General features: G+C 41.9%; 1 protein-coding gene across 1 annotated transcript in view; it reads left to right on the top strand.

The window, feature by feature from the left end:
• The window catches only part of LOC124803060 (centrosomal protein of 120 kDa-like), a 192,631-nt gene that overhangs the window by 171,206 nt on the left and 2,682 nt on the right, over positions 1 to 18,743 (top strand). The window contains exon 14 of the mRNA XM_047264187.1: positions 16,278 to 16,365. Within this exon, the coding sequence (XP_047120143.1) occupies positions 16,278 to 16,365 (88 nt within the window). The remainder of the gene's footprint in view (positions 1 to 16,277; positions 16,366 to 18,743) is intronic.

An 18,743-nucleotide genomic window follows, 5' to 3' on the forward strand; every position in this document is an offset into this window, starting at 1 on the left:
CTGAATGGGACCTCCCAGCCAACAATGCCATACGCTCATTTCCATTTCCTTTTACCTGTTTGATCCTTCATGGCTTTCGCTATTTCATGTGCCAAAGTTACCCATTATTCTTCTACTGTATTCCAACCTGTGCTTCAGTCAAGCATTGCCTAGTGCTCTCTCTGAAACTCTCAGCAATCTTTGGTTCTTTCATCTACGTACCATCTCCTTAATTTCCTACCTGTTTGAAATTTCTTAAGTTCTAACTTACAGTTCATAACCAGTAAATTAGGGTCAGAGTGCATATCTGCCATTGGAAATGTCACAGTTTAAAATCTGGTTAGGAAATCTCTGTCTACTGTTACTCAGTCAGAAACCTTTCAGTATCCGTAGGTCTCTTGCATTTACAAAACCATCTTTTATGATTCTTAAACCAAGTGTTAGCAGTGGTTAATTCATGTGCTGTGCAAGATTCTACCAGGAAGCTCCCTCTTTCATTCCTTTCCCTCAGTCCATGTTCTGTTACTACGTTTCCTTCCCTTCCTTTCCCCAGTGTCACATTCCACTCGTGCATTACCTTAAAATTTCATCTTCCATAACTATCTGAATGATTTCTTTTACACTCCTGGAAATTGAAATAAGAACACCGTGAATTCATTGTCCCAGGAAGGGGAAACTTTATTGACACATTCCTGGGGTCAGATACATCACATGATCACACTGACAGAACCACAGGCACATAGACACAGGCAACAGAGCATGCACAATGTCGGCACTAGTACAGTGTATATCCACCTTTCGCAGCAATGCAGGCTGCTATTCTCCCATGGAGACGATCGTAGAGATGCTGGATGTAGTCCTGTGGAACGGCTTGCCATGCCATTTCCACCTGGCGCCTCAGTTGGACCAGCGTTCGTGCTGGACGTGCAGACCGCGTGAGACGACGCTTCATCCAGTCCCAAACATGCTCAATGGGGGACAGATCCGGAGATCTTGCTGGCCAGGGTAGTTGACTTACACCTTCTAGAGCACATTGGGTGGCACGGGATACATGCGGACGTGCATTGTCCTGTTGGAACAGCAAGTTCCCTTGCCGGTCTAAGAATGGTAGAACGATGGGTTCGATGACGGTTTGGATGTACCGTGCACTATTCAGTGTCCCCTCGACGATCACCAGTGGTGTACGGCCAGTGTAGGAGATCGCTCCCCACACCATGATGCCGGGTGTTGGCCCTGTGTGCCTCGGTCGTATGCAGTCCTGATTGTGGCGCTCACCTGCACGGCGCTAAACACGCATATGACCATCATTGGCACCAAGGCAGAAGCGACTCTCCTCGCTGAAGACGACACGTCTCCATTCGTCCCTCCATTCACGCCTGTCGCGACACCACTGGAGGCGGGCTGCACGATGTTGGGGCGTGAGCGGAAGACGGCCTAACGGTGTGCGGGACCGTAGCCCAGCTTCATGGAGACGGTTGCGAATGGTCCTCGCCGATACCCCAGGAGCAACAGTGTCCCTAATTTGCTGGGAAGTGGCGGTGCGGTCCCCTACGGCACTGCGTAGGATCCTACGGTCTTGGCGTGCATCCGTGCGTCGCTGCGGTCCGGTCCCAGGTCGACGGGCACGTGCACCTTCCGCCGACCACTGGCGACAACATCGATGTACTGTGGAGACCTCACGCCCCACGTGTTGAGCAATTCGGCGGTACGTCCACCCGGCCTCCCGCATGCCCACTATAGGCCCTCGCTCAAAGTCCGTCAACTGCACATATGGTTCACGTCCACGCTGTCGCGACATGCTACCAGTGTTAAAGACTGCGATGGAGCTCCATATGCCACGGCAAACTGGCTGACACTGACGGCGGCGGTGCACAAATGCTGCGCAGCTAGCGCCACTCGACGGCCAACACCGCGGTTCCTGGTGTGTCCGCTGTGCTGTGCGTGTGATCATTGCTTGTACAGCCCTCTCGCAGTGTCCGGAGCAAGTATGGTGGGTCTGACACAATGTCAATGTGTTCTTTTTTCCATTTCCAGGAGTGTATTTCATAATACAGTCTTTCAATATCTCCACATCTGTGGAGCTAGTTTTCATAGAGTAGTAAGTTTGTACTGCTGTGGTGAGTTTTGGCTTTGTGTCTATAAGTTCACTATGCTGTTCACAGTGTCTTACCCATATTCCTACTTTCTTATTCGTTAACTTTTGGGAACTCTTGTAATACCCATATTTTATTTTGTATTTATAACCGTGTACTCACCTGACCAGAAGTCCTGCTCTTTCTGACACTGCAGTTTACTAATTCCCACTATATTTAACTTCAACCTATCCATTTCCCCTTTTAAATTCCCTGGCCTTCCTACCTGATTAAGGGATGTAACATTCCACGCTCTGATCTGTAGAATGCATTTTGCTTTTCCTGATATTAATATCATCCTGAGTAGTATCTCTGAAATACTTTACCCAAAAGGATGCCATCATCATCTAACTGTACGGAAGAGCTGCATGCCCTCAGGAGAAATCATGGCTTTAGTTTCCTATTACTTTCAGCTGCTCGCAGAACCAGCAGAGCAAGCCCACATTGGCTAATGTTACAAGATCGGATCAGTCAATTGTCCAGGCTGTTGCCCCTGCAACTACTAAAAAGGCTGCTGCTCGACTTCAGGAACCACGTATTTGTCTGGCCTCTCCACAGATATCCCTCCATTGTGGTTGCACCTGGGATATGGCTATCTGTGTTGCAGAGGCTCTCAGGGCACCCCACCTCAGCGAGGTCCTTGGTCCATGGGGGATATTAAATGAAATAATCACACAAGCTCATCATGGATAAAGCAGATGGCACATTCTGGGTCATTGGAAGGATTCTGCGAAAATGCAGTCTGTCCACAAATGAGACTGTTGATAAATTACTTGTGCATCCCATCATAGAATAATTCTCAAGTTCGTGCAACCCATAACAGATAGGACTAAAAGATGACATTAAACTTGAACAAGGAAGGCCAACACATATGGCCATATGTTTGACTCAAGGAAAAGCATACCAAGTGAGGTGGTGCAGTGGTTAACACACTGGATTCACACTCGGGAGGACGATGGTTCAAACCCATGTCTGGCCATCCTGATTTCGGTTTTCCATGATTTCCCTAAATCGCTTCAGGCAAATGCCACAATGGTTTCTTTGAAAGGACATGACCAACTTGCTTCCCCAACCTTCCCTAATCCATTGGGACCAATGACCTCACCGTTTGGTCCCCTCCTCCCAAATCAACCAACCAGAAAACCATAGGAGAGCATTACGGAAATGTTGAAAACCCCAAATTGTCAAACTTGTGAAGACAGGCTACTTATCAAGTTCCAGTATTAAGTGAAGAATGTAGAGATAATTAAGCTGTCCTTCTTCCTGTGCTACATACATGATTGGAACTGGAACAATCACTAATGTAGCACCACACTATGTGCAGCACCCATGTCCTTCACAGTGGTTTGCAGAGTATATGTGTAAGTGTAGATTGTATTGCCAGAAGAGCAAACCCTCACTTGCGAAGTAATCTGTAAACTGCTGTCTAACCTGTCTAACACTGAAACTTTCACGTCGTGACAAACTGCAAGCTTACCCCTCTGTTTTGAGAAATATATGTCAATGTTCTGAAACTGATTATAGAAATTTATTGCAGTTCAGGCTAGTGGATGACCCTGATGACAAGGTGTGGCTCTATAGTCTTAGGGGTGGATCATAAATTGCTATACTTTTGCAGCATGGGCTGTCTAAAATAGTCTTTATTGGCAATCTCCAATTACACACATAAAATCTAGTATATATTGCAAAAAAGTGAATAAATAAGTTTGTGGAAACAAATAAATAAATGTAGTTGTCACCGTGGCAAATTTAAATGTATATTGTATATATTGTTTAGCATGAAACACACAAAATATTATGGCCACACATCATTTTAATTAAAATTAAAATTTTATATGCTGTTCAGCTTGAAACACACAAGACATGATGGCCTTAATCACGTAATTAAAAATTATAGAAATGAAAACATAGCTTGTATTGTATTGTATTAAACCGGGAACCTAGAAATGACGGAGAGCCTCATCCCGCCATAGCCCTCAGTAGTTCACAACCCCACAACAGGCCACAGCAGTCCACCCACCCCACTGCCACCCCACACCAAACCGAGGGTTATTGTGTGGTTTGGCCCCCAGTGGAACCCCCTCTTCTGGGAACTTCTCATACCAGACAAGTGTAACCCCAAATGTTTGCATGGTAGAATAATTATGGTGTACGCATACGTGGTAATGGTGTTTGTGCAGCAATCACCAACACAGTGTAACGGAGGCAGAGTAAGGGGAAACAACCTGCATTCACTGAGGTAGATGGAAAACCACCTTAAAAACCATCCACAGGCTGGCTAGCAAACTGGATTTCGACACTAATCCGCTGGGCGGATTCGTGGCTGGGGACCGGCACACCTTCCTGCTTGGGAAGCAGTGCATTAGACTGCGCGGCTAGCTGGGTGGGCTAAACATAGCTTAGTGCAGTTAAGATTGCCTGAATACTGAATAAACCTAGGCAGTTCCTCAGTTTCATTAGCTACTGTGAAAGCAGAACCAATATCCCTGTCCCAGATATACTTTAACATTAAAATTCCTTAGTGATGCTGCTCCACTGTCCAGAAAAATTCACCACAGAATATAAAAATCACTTGCACAAAGGTAAAGTCTTCATCTTGAAAACAGTGTGAAAATAAACAAGTCCACTGGCACATTTTTTTCCCTCTTTTCAATTTGTCTGTCAATTACACACTGCTTCCTGTATTTGAAGAGTAGTGATTCATTTGCATGTAAATATTAGATACAGCTTTTAATTCATTGTTGAGGTGGTGACTCAACATAACTTTCATTAATGCTACTCAGTCTTAAATGAGAGGTCCCCAGGGATGGGACTGACTTTTTGAAACCATCTAAATGGTGGTGGTGGTTGTCAGTTAGAGTCCCAGCCATTCACCCAAGTGGGCCCTCATTTGTGAGTAATGGATGAAAAAGGATTTCATGTGATGCTCTAGAGCCTTAAAAATTATAGAATTATCCAGGTTAGTGGCACAGTGTAGTGGTTAAGATATATTTTTGACATACTTAAGGTGATGGATTTGAATCCTGTCAGGTGCTTTGAGATTATTATTTTTTTCCACTTTTTGTAAAAAAAACATTAATCATTACTTTTATTTATTTAATTGGTGTAAATGCAATTTTTGATATTTGTATTCCTTTCCACATCATTTTAATCATTGCATTAACTTTTATCATTGCTCTAATTTTTTTGTCTTATCATTCTCATTTTTGCACATGGGATTTAAATTACTTTTTATTTATCTATCATACAGTGTAAATACTTGAAAATATTGATGTATCAGTTAAAAGGCAAAAGACAAAATAATCTATTTTTTGTGTCGCCGTTGCCACTGTACAGTCTTGTACCAGGGGAAGCAAGGGAGAGGACGTTGTTTGGTGGCTGGTATTCTCTTTCTACAACACATGTGTTTATAGGGTTCTTTATGTACCAGAACAGAAAGCTAGTTATCTTTAAGCTAATCCAGGTGTTGTGGTACAAGCTCTTCCATAATTGTCCACGTTGGCCTCACTGCTGGTAAAGTACAAGTCCCGCTGTAAGCACTACACTCTCGTAGCCGTTGACTTGAACTGACAGATACCGACTAGAATAGTGACTGAACTAGTAACTGAGACTGATTTGGCTTTTGAGACTGTTTGACTGAGACTGGGTGAGTGGGCCTTGTGGTCCGCGGCAGCAATCTAAATACTTGTGGTCAAGAGGACGGTAGCAGCGCATTGTTTGCGAGTCTGTCTTTGGCCCCTCTTGTGATAGGCATGCTTGATCCAGTGCCCATGATCAATCTTGCAAACTCTTTCCCAACCAGTGTGCTGGCAACAGCTTATGTCAGCACATTCCTCCCCCTGGAAATGCCGCACCATTGTCGTGTAGGGAAACTCTGAATGACAACGTGGAGGGAGGCAGGACGATGGACGTAGAGATGAGCCGGGAGCTGCGACTGTGGAGGATGGTGTACTTCTATCTGCACCCCGCCATCTGGCTTGTGAGACAACAGGATGATTTTCCAGAAAGCTGCTGCCAGGGCATGTGTCAAGGCCTAAGGGAGTGTTGTGGGGTGATGACGGCAACAGCGATGGTGGGTCCAGGTCCATCGGGTCTGTGAGCAAGGACAGCGGGAGTGAGGACACATTGTCCATCCACTCCTCCTTGGGTGCCCTGGTGCAAATGCTGTGCAGTCCCATGAGGCCATGAACCTGGGGGAGGGAGAGGGGGGGGGGAGAAAAGTAGCAGAATAGGGGGGGGGGGGGGGCAAATGACATATGCGAATTTGGTTGTGGTGGCAACACTGCAAACCATCAGGACCTGCAATCAAATACATAGAAGAGCCAATGCATTCCTGGATCACACCTCTTTCTTTGTGCACTCAGTTGCCATAAACCATGAAAATAAAAAGATCGCATGGTGCAAAGCGATATCTGTGGACCATTGGCAGCACCGGATGCTGTGATGGGTGTAGCAAGTGTAGCAGCATCCGGTGGCGGCGGCCATGCAGAAATTCTGCCAGTGATGGTCTGTCTCATGGGTGGGGGTGATGAGTGGTGAGAAGGAGTTGCAGCACTTGTTCCTGTGTGTGGGTGGTGTGAAGCTTGGCCATCTTTGCTTAAAAGTACGTACAAAGTGTTCTGCTTTTCCATTGGACTGCGGGTAAAACGAGCAATTGTTAGATGACGAATGCCATATCGTTCACAAAACTATTCAAAATCATGCGACATAAACTGTGGCCTGTTGTCCAACACAACTACTTCTGGCAAACCTTCTATGCAAAATATGGAGGACAACACTTGAAAGTGCTACATGACATGGTAGAGTTCATAGGCACCGCAAGTGGAAACTTGCTAAAAGAGTCTACCACTATGAGCCAACAAGCATTCCAAAATGGTCCTGCAAAGTCAGTGTGCACTCGTTGCCATAGTGATTGAGTCTTAGGCCAAGCTGTGAATGTCTGTGGTGGAGTGGATTGGTTTTCCTCGCATGCGAGGCACTGTGACATCATCTGTTCAGCGTGGGCGTCCGTGCCCTGCCAGGTATAGAGCCATCGCGCTAATAGTGCGAACAAATCCCTAATGTCCTTGGTGGAGCAGTCACAACGTATCCTTTTGCAACACTATGGGAGTAAGTACACATGACTGTCCACTGTCATTTTGAACTAGAAACACACCCTGTTAGCCTGTTGAATTGTAAGGTTATGCTGAAGAGCAAAATATCGGTACACAGCTGAGTTATGGATACTGTTCAATGAATAGGCCAAATGTGTAAATGTAATGCAACAAAATCTTGAGATCTGGGTCTGCTTCCATGGCCTGTGCAATTTCTCTGTAGTGCAAGGGAAAAGATTCCAGCAATTCAGAGTCCTGCGCATCGATTTGGCAACAAGATGCGGCAGATTCATCAAAATCAGAGTCTGGGCCAAGGTAGGGCGTCTACATTGTCATGTTTTGCTGTAGGTATGTACACAATTTCATACTGATACAACAAAGCACAACGTTGCAATTCTTGAACAGTGCATGTAGGAACCATCTTTGACAGATGAAACAAATACTGCAAAAGCTTGTGACCTGTCACTAAATAGAACCTGCAACCACACAAATAGTGATGGAATTTTGTTACACCATACACATAGCGAGAGCTTCTTTTCCTATTTGAGAATAATGGCATGGAGTTTGAGTTAACAACATTGAAACAAAAGCACTGGGACTGTCTTGTGGACCAATTCTGTGCAGAAGCACAATGCTGATTCTGTCAGAAAAAGCGTTGACTTGCAAAACTACCGGCTTGGCACTAAACATCTGTCATTACGTAAAACATTTTTGAGTTTTTGAAATGTGTCATAACAGTCTTTAGTCCACACAAAAGGTAAATTTTTGTGATGCAAGTGATGCAATGGAACCACAATTTGTGCGCATTCAGTATTATAAGGGGGTTTAGTGTGTGTTTTTGCCCCGGATGATGATAACATGAATACGTTGTCATGATTTGTAAGCGGTGGGTCCTTGAGGTATGGCAATACGCGAACGCGAGAAGTAGTTTAAACAGTTTTATTGACAAAGGCGGATTATAAAACACGCATGCTACACACACCCATCATCACTGTGTCTGACATCCTAACACCAGCTAATTACGGTCATATCGAAAGGCTCCATGGTGAGCTAAGAAAAGAGACATACTCATGCCCAAGGCCACGCTAGTCAATACTGCACACTGCGGACGGCGGCCAGTCGTGTACTCTCCATCGCAGTGCGTCCGGATGCCTGTCTACTGACCAAGCAAATTGTCAGCATTCCAGACAGACAGGCCGGCCGGTGAGCGCGTGTCCGTACCGTATGACTGCGTACAACCCGTAGACCCTTACATCACTCTCCCCAGAGAAAAAGAGCAACCATAGGTGGCTCAAAGCGACCTCCTGGGCATTACGAATCTATTTTGCCATTTGTGGCATCAGAAGGCATTGCAATAAGTGTTTCATTTGCAGACAAAGTAACGTTCGGTACAGAGAGGCATGCCTTCAAGATTACAATTTCATACATGACAAATGCTGTTGACAAAAGACAAATTAATAAAAGCAATAAAAACACAATACTGACAATCAAGTATGCAATAATATTACTGGAGGAATCGAAGGACTTAATTCTATTTGCTGCTTCAATGAAATTTAACTCATTATTTGAAGAGATTACATTTTCATGGATGTCTGTAATTAAATTATTGTCTTCAGAAAAAATTGATCAGGAATGCTTTCCATATGTTAATATGTATGAATCATTGTAATAAACAGATAACATTCTAGTTAATGGCAAAAGTCCAGTTGCATGAAATGTAGTTGGCAAAATACTAGGCATATCAAATAGCTCACGTGATAAATCACAATGTGTGGCATTCAAGATTAATCCACTATTGTTCAATTTTAGGGTAAAGGGCAGCTCAGGTGTATCATAGTTTTTACATGTAAATGTGACATCAAGGGTGGAGTTAAATGAGAAAATTATACCTTCAGAACATCGTTAAAGAAATGGATGATAAAGATGCGTTAAAATTCTAGGGCATTGCTCTCTTGGGGGATGATTCATAAACAATTCTTCCTCACTGCTGTACACTCTACTGTCTAAGAATACTGCCGATTCAGGGCAAATTAACTTGTGACTATGTTTACACATATGCAAATCATTTTCATTTAGGGACACAAAATATCTTTGATCGTTGCTGATCAGTAGATAATCATTCAGTACATACCTTACGTGAGTACCTGCCTGTCTCCATTTCACAGGGTAAGTATAAATCTTATACATTTCAAAATTGTGCTTTGATCTAGATATGGGAATAGAAACAATGACAGTTAATTCATCTTCAATCATTAAGGAGTGTGTGGTGGTTAACTTATAGTAAGCATATAAATTGTAAGAGTTAATGGGGTAAATGACAGTATATGTTGCATCTAGCTTTCGTTCAATTGATTGTAGGACCTGTAAAAATTGTTCTGAATGTAGTAGCACACTGCTCAAACAATCATTTGAACTACTTTTTAAGAGTGTTCTTAAGTTAAGGGCATCAATTCTAGCATTTGGTAAACTATCAGTAATCCTTAACAGAAGAGTGTTTAAATCTAAGTGTGCACTCACAGCATTTAATCCCTGGAATAGTTCTTGGATATTTGCATTCGTTTCGTTACAAAGTACGTGGAAATGTGAGATAAATTGCTTTACAATCTGTTCAATGAAAACTGTGGTTAGTAATGGTTCTTTGCATATTCTTTAATACGATAATTTCATTAGAGAGGTTAGTTGAATCTGTACTGGACTGTTGTTCAAGAGCTAATATTTTGCCTTTAACTTCCAGATCTTGACTAGTTAAAGTACCAAATACAGTACGAAGGATACTCCCTCCAAAATCAAACCAGGCATGTTTATGCCTAATTAAAGTTTTGTGTGGGAAAAACTTTAAAAAACAGTAAATCTCTTGTTCATAATTAGCAAATGTAGACTCTGCCTACATTTTGGCTGTGATCCAGTTATTATACCAAGATGTACCCATTTCCAAAATTGTATCATTACCCTTAACAGAACAAATTATGTCAATTTGATTCTTTACAGAATTGAACTCTTGCTGGACTTCACTCAGATTGTACTTGAGGACAAGTTTTGTATTAGTTGTTGAAACTACCATGTCTGATCAAACAAAACACCTGTATTCTGTGGTACTGTTACTACAGCATTAGTAGAATACGCTATCATAGCAAGCATTAGAATAAAAACGAACATGATTAATTAGTTCTAAATACTAGAGTTAACCATGAACGTAAAATAAATGAATTGCTTGCGGTAACCTGTGGAATAAAAGGTTTAGCTCTACTTCTGCACTCATGTAATAGCTTCAATACTAAATTTTCACAACACATTCACATAAGCACATGGCTGAAATAAACACACGCATTGCACTCTCATACACTACACATGTTTACGCAGATTGTAGGGGTGTCTGGAACAGGATTGCTTGGAACGTGGCAATGCCTCGGCCTCGAAATCTGGACTGCGACCTCGCGATTCTTGCTTCCTGGGTTTGAGAACAGTTGGTCTGTCTTTCGGTCAGTCCTCATCGTCTTGCGATACTACAGGAAATCTACCCAGAAATGCCTTTACACGATTGACATGAATGACAATCAAACGAAAGGGCAGCCGGGGCTTAAGAGTGACTAGCAACATCTCCAAGATTGGATATGGTCCTTTTTAAAACTTCTTAAACTTTTTGACTTGACTCTTCTTTAACATCACATTGCTCAGATACACAAGATCTCCAACTCGATACTGTGGCACTGTTGCTTGGCGGTCATGTTGTCTTGCTTGTTGAAGAAAGGCTTGATGATTCCACTGTTTCACTCCCCTCTGTGCTTCCTTTAGCTTGCGTGCTAGATCCCTTACGTGTTCATTGCTGATTCCAGCAGTCGATCATGCAAAGTCCAAGGGTGAATGCATTCTTCTTCCATAGACAATCTCATATGGACTTAGGCCAGTTGAGATGTGCATTTTGGCATTGTAACAACTTACCAAGTACGGTAAACAAACATCCCAATTGTCGTGTTTTGCTGCTCACGTAATGGCTGACCATTTTAATAATTGTTCTGTAGACTCGCTCAACTCTTCCATTTCCTTCAGGCTGTGCTGGTGTAATCCTTAACTGAGTTATTTACATGAACTTACAAGTCTGTTTAAGCAATTCACTCATAAAAATCGTTCCTTGATCACTAATTATACTTAATGGTGATCCAGACTTAAGAATCCATTATTTTACAAAAACTTTAGCTATAGTCTCAGTGCTCTGATCAGGTATTGGTATGATGAGAAGGTATCTAGAGAAATGATCAAACATTGTCAATATGCATTTGTTTCCATCTTTAGTCTTAGGCAATGGTCCTACGACATCTAGTCCTACTCGTTCAAATGGTTCATTTGTTTCTGGCAGTTCTACTTTTTCTACATTATTCTGTCTGTTACAGGAATCACATTGTGAAACAAACTCAAAAATGTCAGCTTTGCGGCTCAGCCACCAAAACATTTGAGCTATTTTAATGTTTGTTGCTTTTTTCCCGCACTGTCCTGATAATAAAGAATCATGTTGCTCTCCCTTGATTTGCTCTTTCATGCTTTCTGTAATAACTAGGCGGTTTCCTTTATTAGTGATTTTGTACAATAATCCATCTATTTCAGGGGACTGATGACCATAGATGTTAAGTCCCATAGTGCTCAGAGCCATCTATTTCGACAAAGCATTGATCATTTTTCCATAATTTGCATTGTGGATCTTCTTCTTGAGCTGCCTTTAACTCTTCTTCTCGACTTATTGTAACACAAACATTGACTTTTCGACTCATTGCATCAGCATTCACATGTTGTTTACCAGATCGGTCCAGATAGGCTAACACTGGGGCTGTGGTTAGAGCAGTTTTAAATTCTTCCATTGCCTTTTTGCATTCTGTTGACCAATTAAATGTGGCTTCTTTCTTCAGTAGCTGTGTCATTGGATGTGCTATATTCGCATAACCAGCTATAAGTCGTCTGTAGAAATTTGACAATCCCAAGAATGATTGTAGTTCTTTCAAATTCTGTGGCTCAAGAAAATTCTTTATATCTTCAATTAATTTTGGATCAGGTCAAACACCTTCACTGGTTATAACATGACTAAGATAGTTAACTGTACTTTGTGCAAAATGACATTTATCTATTGATAAATACAGGTTTGCGCTCCTTATATGCTCAAAAACAGCTTGTAGTCTCTCAGCATGCTGCTTCATGTTTTCACCAAAAATTATTACATCATCAAGGTAAAAAAGTGCTTGTGTTGGGGTGAGCCCTCGTAAAACTGAAGGCGTTGAAATGTAGCTGCAGCATTACAAAGTCCAAATGGCATACGAAGATAATTGTATACTCCTGTTGCGGTTACAAATGAAGTTTTTGCTTGATCATCTGGATGCAGTGTTAACTGGTGATAACCACTTGTTAAATCACATACTGAAAAAATTCGACATCTGCCCAAATAATCCAAGGTTTCCACTAAATTTGGTAAGGGGTAAATGTAGGGTGTGGTCACAGCATTCAAAGATCGGTAATCAACACAAAAGTGGAACTGTGGTTCTCCAGAAATTGATTTCTTCTTTACAATTACAAGAGGCGAACGCCACGGTGGGTCTGAAGGATCTCTTGGTTTTATAATTCCGGCTTCTAATTGTTCTTTAACCATGTCTTTTACTAACTCTCTTTGACTGAATGGTATTTGGTAAGGTTTCTGTGTGATTGGGGCTGCAGTCCCTGTATGAATACGATGCTGAACTAAATGAGTGACAGGTAAATTTCCGTGTTCTCGGAATAAGTCTGCATACTCCAACAAAACAGGCGCGAAAATCTTCTGTTCATCAGCCGTCAAATGCTGTATCTTTTTCGAAATCTTGTGCTTCAGTTCATTATTAACTTCATCTCCTCATTGCAATTTTGCGGTACTATTACAAAAATATGTGTTTATAACTGCAGCATTTGTTACTCATCTGGAATCTGTATTTCATCACTTTTACTTACGCTTGACACTTCAGCAACTTTCGTTCCTTGTGGCAAAACAACATCCTCATTGCTCATATTTGTTATTGTAACCGGGACTTTTGCGACATCCTGTCTCACCATTGTACAAAACCCACACGTCTAACAACATAACAATGCTTTGTATCCAATAACTCACTTTTCTGGGATTGCTCAATTAATAACAAAGTTCCTTCCTTGCATCAGGGTGACTTAACTTCAACGTAGATTGTCTTTCCTGCTCCCTTGGGGATTTGCTGAGGCTGATCAATTTGAACATCGACTCAGACGGTCTGAACTGATCCATCATTTGTGTGGCCCATTCCCATGACGTCAGTATTGCTGCTCCTTTGAGTATGATCTGAAGAACGATTTCCTAGGCTGTAGTTGCTATGGCCTAGTCCGATCCTTCGTTCTGCGACAAATATCTCTGCCTCGTTAGCGGACAAGAAATCAAATCCAAGTACACCATTGTAACATGTTTCGTTATTTGAAACTACTTGCACCCTTGCTGTGTGTTTATCTTTATTTTCACCTTTATCTTGGCCTTGACCAAGAATGAATTCTACATCAACTTCTCCATAGTTATGTAGCCTTCCTCCGTTTAACCCTCGCACTTTTATTAACGGCAGTTTCAATTTATCCTGTTTATCTATGCAAAGCCACATTAATGAGGTCTGTGCTCCTGTGTCAATAAGTAGTTTGATGTTTCTCCCATAATATACAGCACCTATCACGAAGTCATTTTCAGTCTGATTTTTGCTGGAACTAACAGGAATCACTTTCTCTGGCAAGGGGCAGATGGAGTGGTGGCCTATACATCCCCATACTCGTTTAAAGATCTGGCAGATTGTCTGTTGTTCACATTACCTTTCTTCTTGTTGCGACAATCTCTCGAAACATGACCCTGCATCCCGAATGATAGTAGATTCGATTCTCTTGATTCTCTTTACAATCCTTATCCTTGTGACCCGGCTTTTTGCATCTGTAGCATTGTTACTGTTCTGTTGAAAACTCTGTGTTCTTGTTTCTGCATCTCATTCGGTCGTCTTAGTGCTTCAGCGAAACCAACAGCTGATTCTACTGCTTCCTGAAATGTTTTACATCATGCCAATCAAACAGCTTCGCTTACTTCCTCTCCGTGCAATCCATGAATGGATGTGTCCAAGGCTCTCTGGTTGGCTTCGAAAAACTGAATGCGATTATCATTTTCATCTTTTACTAACTCGTACGTTTGAGCATTGATGTTTCGAATTCTGTCAGCAAACTGCTTGATAGATTCGTCTCGTCGCATTCGCAAACTGTTAAGCTGCTCTCTGTAAAATCAGATCGCATTTTTATGTTTAAATCTCTGAACAACAATCGTTCTAAACTTATTGTAATCTTCTGTTTTTACACAAGTAGGCTCCTCGCAAATGAAATCTTGTGCTGCTCCCTGAATTCTTAATTTGGCAACCACTAGCTTATCGGAATCTGCCCATGATCCTAACAGGGTGGCACCTTCAAGTTTATGAAAAAACACTTTCACATCATCTTTGGGTTTTCCCTAAGCACTGGTACTGATGGCAATAATGAAAAATTCATTATTGTAGTTGTACTTGTACTGCATGAACTATCATTCGACAAGTCTCTCGGAATGTTGCGATCACTTCTTTCTGCTTTTAACTGCCAAATATCTTGCAGTTCATTAATAAGAGTTTGTAGATCGACAACGTTACTCTGACTGGATTGCGACATTTTGTTTAATTTAACGCCAATGAGTCACTCAAATGTAAAATAAAAATCCATCACTGCCTTTCGTATTCTAGCCTAACTGGAGTAGACCAATCTGAATTCCAGCGTTGGATGTCCCCGCATAGTCGGAAAATGTTCACACTGCTGCTGCTCGAAGTTCATGTTGTACTGCACCTCTTCAGGATTGTAGATTTTCCATAATTATCCCCATGCTGACACCACTTCTATAAGGGAGTAGTTTGTGTGTGTTGTTGCCCCAGATAATAACTACATGAATATTTTGTCAGGATTTGTAAGTGGTGGGTCCTTGAGGTACGGCAATACGCGAACATGAGAAGTAAGTTTAAACAGTTTTATTAACAAAGGCGGATTATAAAACACGCATGCTATGCGCACCCATCATCACTGTGTCTGATATCCTAACACCGGCTAATTACGTTCGTATCGAAAGGTTCCATGGTGAGCTAAGAAAAGAGGCATACTCACACCCGAGGCCGCACTGTGGACTGCAGCCAGTCGCGTACACTCCATCGCAGTGCGGCCGGGTGCGTGTCTACTGACCAAGCAAATTGTCAGCATTCCAGACAGGCTGGCTGGTGAGCACGTGTCCGTACCGTATGGCTGCGTGCAACCCATAGACCCTTACAGTATATTATTTTGCCTAATACTGACTGCAGTTCAGACACATTGCGAGGAACAGGCTGGTCATGGATTGCAAGCAAATGAGATTGGAGGGGGTGCATGTCTTGACTATTTATCACTTGACAGAAATAGTCACACTTTTGAAGATGACACTTGAGTCCTGCTTCTGACAACACTTGAAAAAACGGTATGCAAATTGGCAGTGTGTTCCTTTGGTGTACAACCTGAGATGACAATATCGTCAAGGTAGTTTGAACAAAATGGTACTTCCGCAGTCAGCTATCCCAAGTAACAATGAAAAATGGTTGGTGTGGAAGCACTGCCAAAGGGCAAATGCAAATACTTCAACAGTCCTAAGTGTGTATTTACAACAAACACTTTCTGTGATTCTTCAGCCAATGGAATTTGCAAGTAGGCATCCTGCAAATCTATCTTACAGAAGCAACATCCTGCACCAAACCTGTCCATGAGTTCCTCAGAGTGAGCTAACAGATAAGTCTCAACTATTGTCAGTGGGTTGACAGTACACTTGAAGTCAACACAAATGCGAATGTGACCAGAAGGCTTAGGCAACAAAACAAGAGGACTTGCCCATTGATTAGCTTGAATGGGAGCAATTACACCATTACCTTGCAATTCTTTCAGTTTACTGGCTACTTTGTCTCTTAATGCATCAGTTCTTTACCAAGTTTTGGTGGCATAATCATGTGTGTTTCTTGTAATATTCCACTTGTTTCAGCTTGGAGCAACTGTTACACCGGGAAATGCAAGATTTGCAAAAGGATCAAGATCTCATTGCAGCTGCACCACGACTTTCCATTCCTGTTGTGAGTATTCAACAGTATAGTCATAACTGTAAGTTTAATGTAACTAAACAACTACCTTTTTTACTGCAACGGAGCGTCTATGTTGAACTTTTGCATTACATTCTGTTCCCTGTATCTGATACATTTTCCAAGAACAAATATCATTCTGTGAACTGAGAACCTTTATACTGAGTATTAAAACACTGTGCCCATGACATTTCTATGCAACTTGCTGAAAAGCTGATCTATTTTAGAGATTACACCGGGTCAGTAAACTTTGCAGACACACCAGAGAAGTGTATTTATACGCAACTTGCTGAAAAGCTGATCTATTTTAGAGATTATACCGGGTCAGTAAACTTTGCAGACACACCAGAGAAGTGTCGACAAGCTCTGTTCGTGTGGTTAATTTAACTTCAGTATGAGCTAGTTAGATGTAAAATGATCTGCCCTAAGAATTTATCAGCATACTGGATGCAAGAGGTCAGTCGATTATCAATGATGAAGCTGTGGTCAAGGGAATGTATACTTGCTTGCCATCCTGGCTCCGGATGACAAAAGTACACCAGAGCACACCTGAACCAGCATATCAGATAAGAACCTGTGGGTCACATGTCAGTTGCAGCACAAAATAGGACTATCAGGATCCAGAGCTACATACAAGGGTGCCACTGCCCAGGCTTCCTCTTGAATCTTTTCACCACAGAACATGCCTCCTTTGGTGAACTGATATGCATGGCCAAAAAGATGAATGACAAATTCTTCCTTTGTCAGAAAAGTTCCAGGACAGACTATTTAAAAAAAAAAAAAAAAAAAAAAATAGGAAATAGCACTTACCAAGTAATGATGGTAGCTCCTATCAAAGTAGTCCCCTTGGCCATCCCCACACATTTTCCAACATTTCTAGAGGTACTGGAAGCAAGCAGGGAAATTTTCTACTGTAATGCTTGTAAGCTAGTTTGTCACAGTGTGTTGGATATATGCAATATCTTGATGGAGCTTTCTTTTCAGTTGCATTTTCACTCACGGAAACATGAGAAAATTGTCAGGCAAGAGGTTGGGCTAATACAGCAGATGTGGGATGTTAATATCAGAATGTCTGGCCAGGTACTTGGTAACATATAAAGCAGCATGGGTTCTTGCATTGTTGTGCAGTAAGAACCAGTCCTGAGAATGTCACAAATCAGCACGGTGATGTAGAATTGCTTGTCACAAATGTTTCAAGACTTCGATGTAAAGAGTTTGGTTCACTGTATGACCTGGAGGACCATACTCATGGTGAACTAATCCTTTGTTATCAAAGAATGCAGTCAACATTAATGCAGTCAACATTGTCTTTGTTCGCAAAGGTTGTCATTAGACATTTTTCGGGGTTTGTGATCCGTGACTCTGACATTCAGTACATTGATGCTTCGAGTGAGGATTATACTGGTAGCACCAACTTTCATCTCCAGCAATAATCTTTGCCAGAAATTTGGTATCATGTCTCTCTGACTCTATCCAGTAGCTCCGCAGAAATTCTTTGTCTCTCCTCTTCATGTTCGTCTTTTAATGTGTGAGGGAGGAGTTTTGCCTTAAGCTACTGTTTCTGTAAGTCTTTGCTTATATTCTTAAGACACACATCACAATTCTATTTAAATTTTTCTTATATCACACGCACAGTTACATGAAGGTCTTCTTCCGCTAACTGCCTTATATGCTCCGTGTTTGCATCTGTATGTGCTGTAGATGTTTGACCTGCTCTGGGATCACGTTTCACTGAATCTCTACCTTCATGAAATCTTTTGTTTCGCTCAAAAACATGACTTCTTGAAAGTACCTCGCCTGCTTTTTCTCACTTATTCATTGTCTACATTTTACTTGGGGTTTTCCTCAGCTTAAAACAGAACTTGATGTTATCTCTGTGCTCACAATCAGCATCCGTTGTGTCAACGTAACTAATGCACCGAAATCCCAAACAGTGTGTTGCTAAGCATAGCCCTGCCATCTAGTGAGTTTGCCTCGAACCATGGCCGAGGTCATTTTGTGGAGGCACACATACCAGGTAACATAAAAACACCTGTTCCTTTTTAGTATTGCAAAAAAAAAAAAACCTGTCGTGGAACTGTTGTGACAAAGGGAGTACTTATGTTTCACAGCTAGAGCAGACTCTAGCTTGATGTTGGTAGAGAAGCATTAACTGAAGGGTGTCAGGCAGGAACATACAGAGACACTATGGGCAGCATAATGTGAGCAGCTATAACCTGCAATGACCATATGCCTCTAATTTTTGAGGGCTATCCTGAGAATTGCATTATACAAAGTCGGTTGAAAAACTTCCGGAACTTTGTCCACAAAATTTTTCTGTGCTTGCTTTTTAGTTATTGTGCATGGTCTCCTTTGAAATACTCTTCTCCACA

This window comes from Schistocerca piceifrons, chromosome 6, assembly GCF_021461385.2.
Source record: "Schistocerca piceifrons isolate TAMUIC-IGC-003096 chromosome 6, iqSchPice1.1, whole genome shotgun sequence".
In the NCBI taxonomy this organism is placed as follows: domain Eukaryota; kingdom Metazoa; phylum Arthropoda; class Insecta; order Orthoptera; family Acrididae; genus Schistocerca; species Schistocerca piceifrons.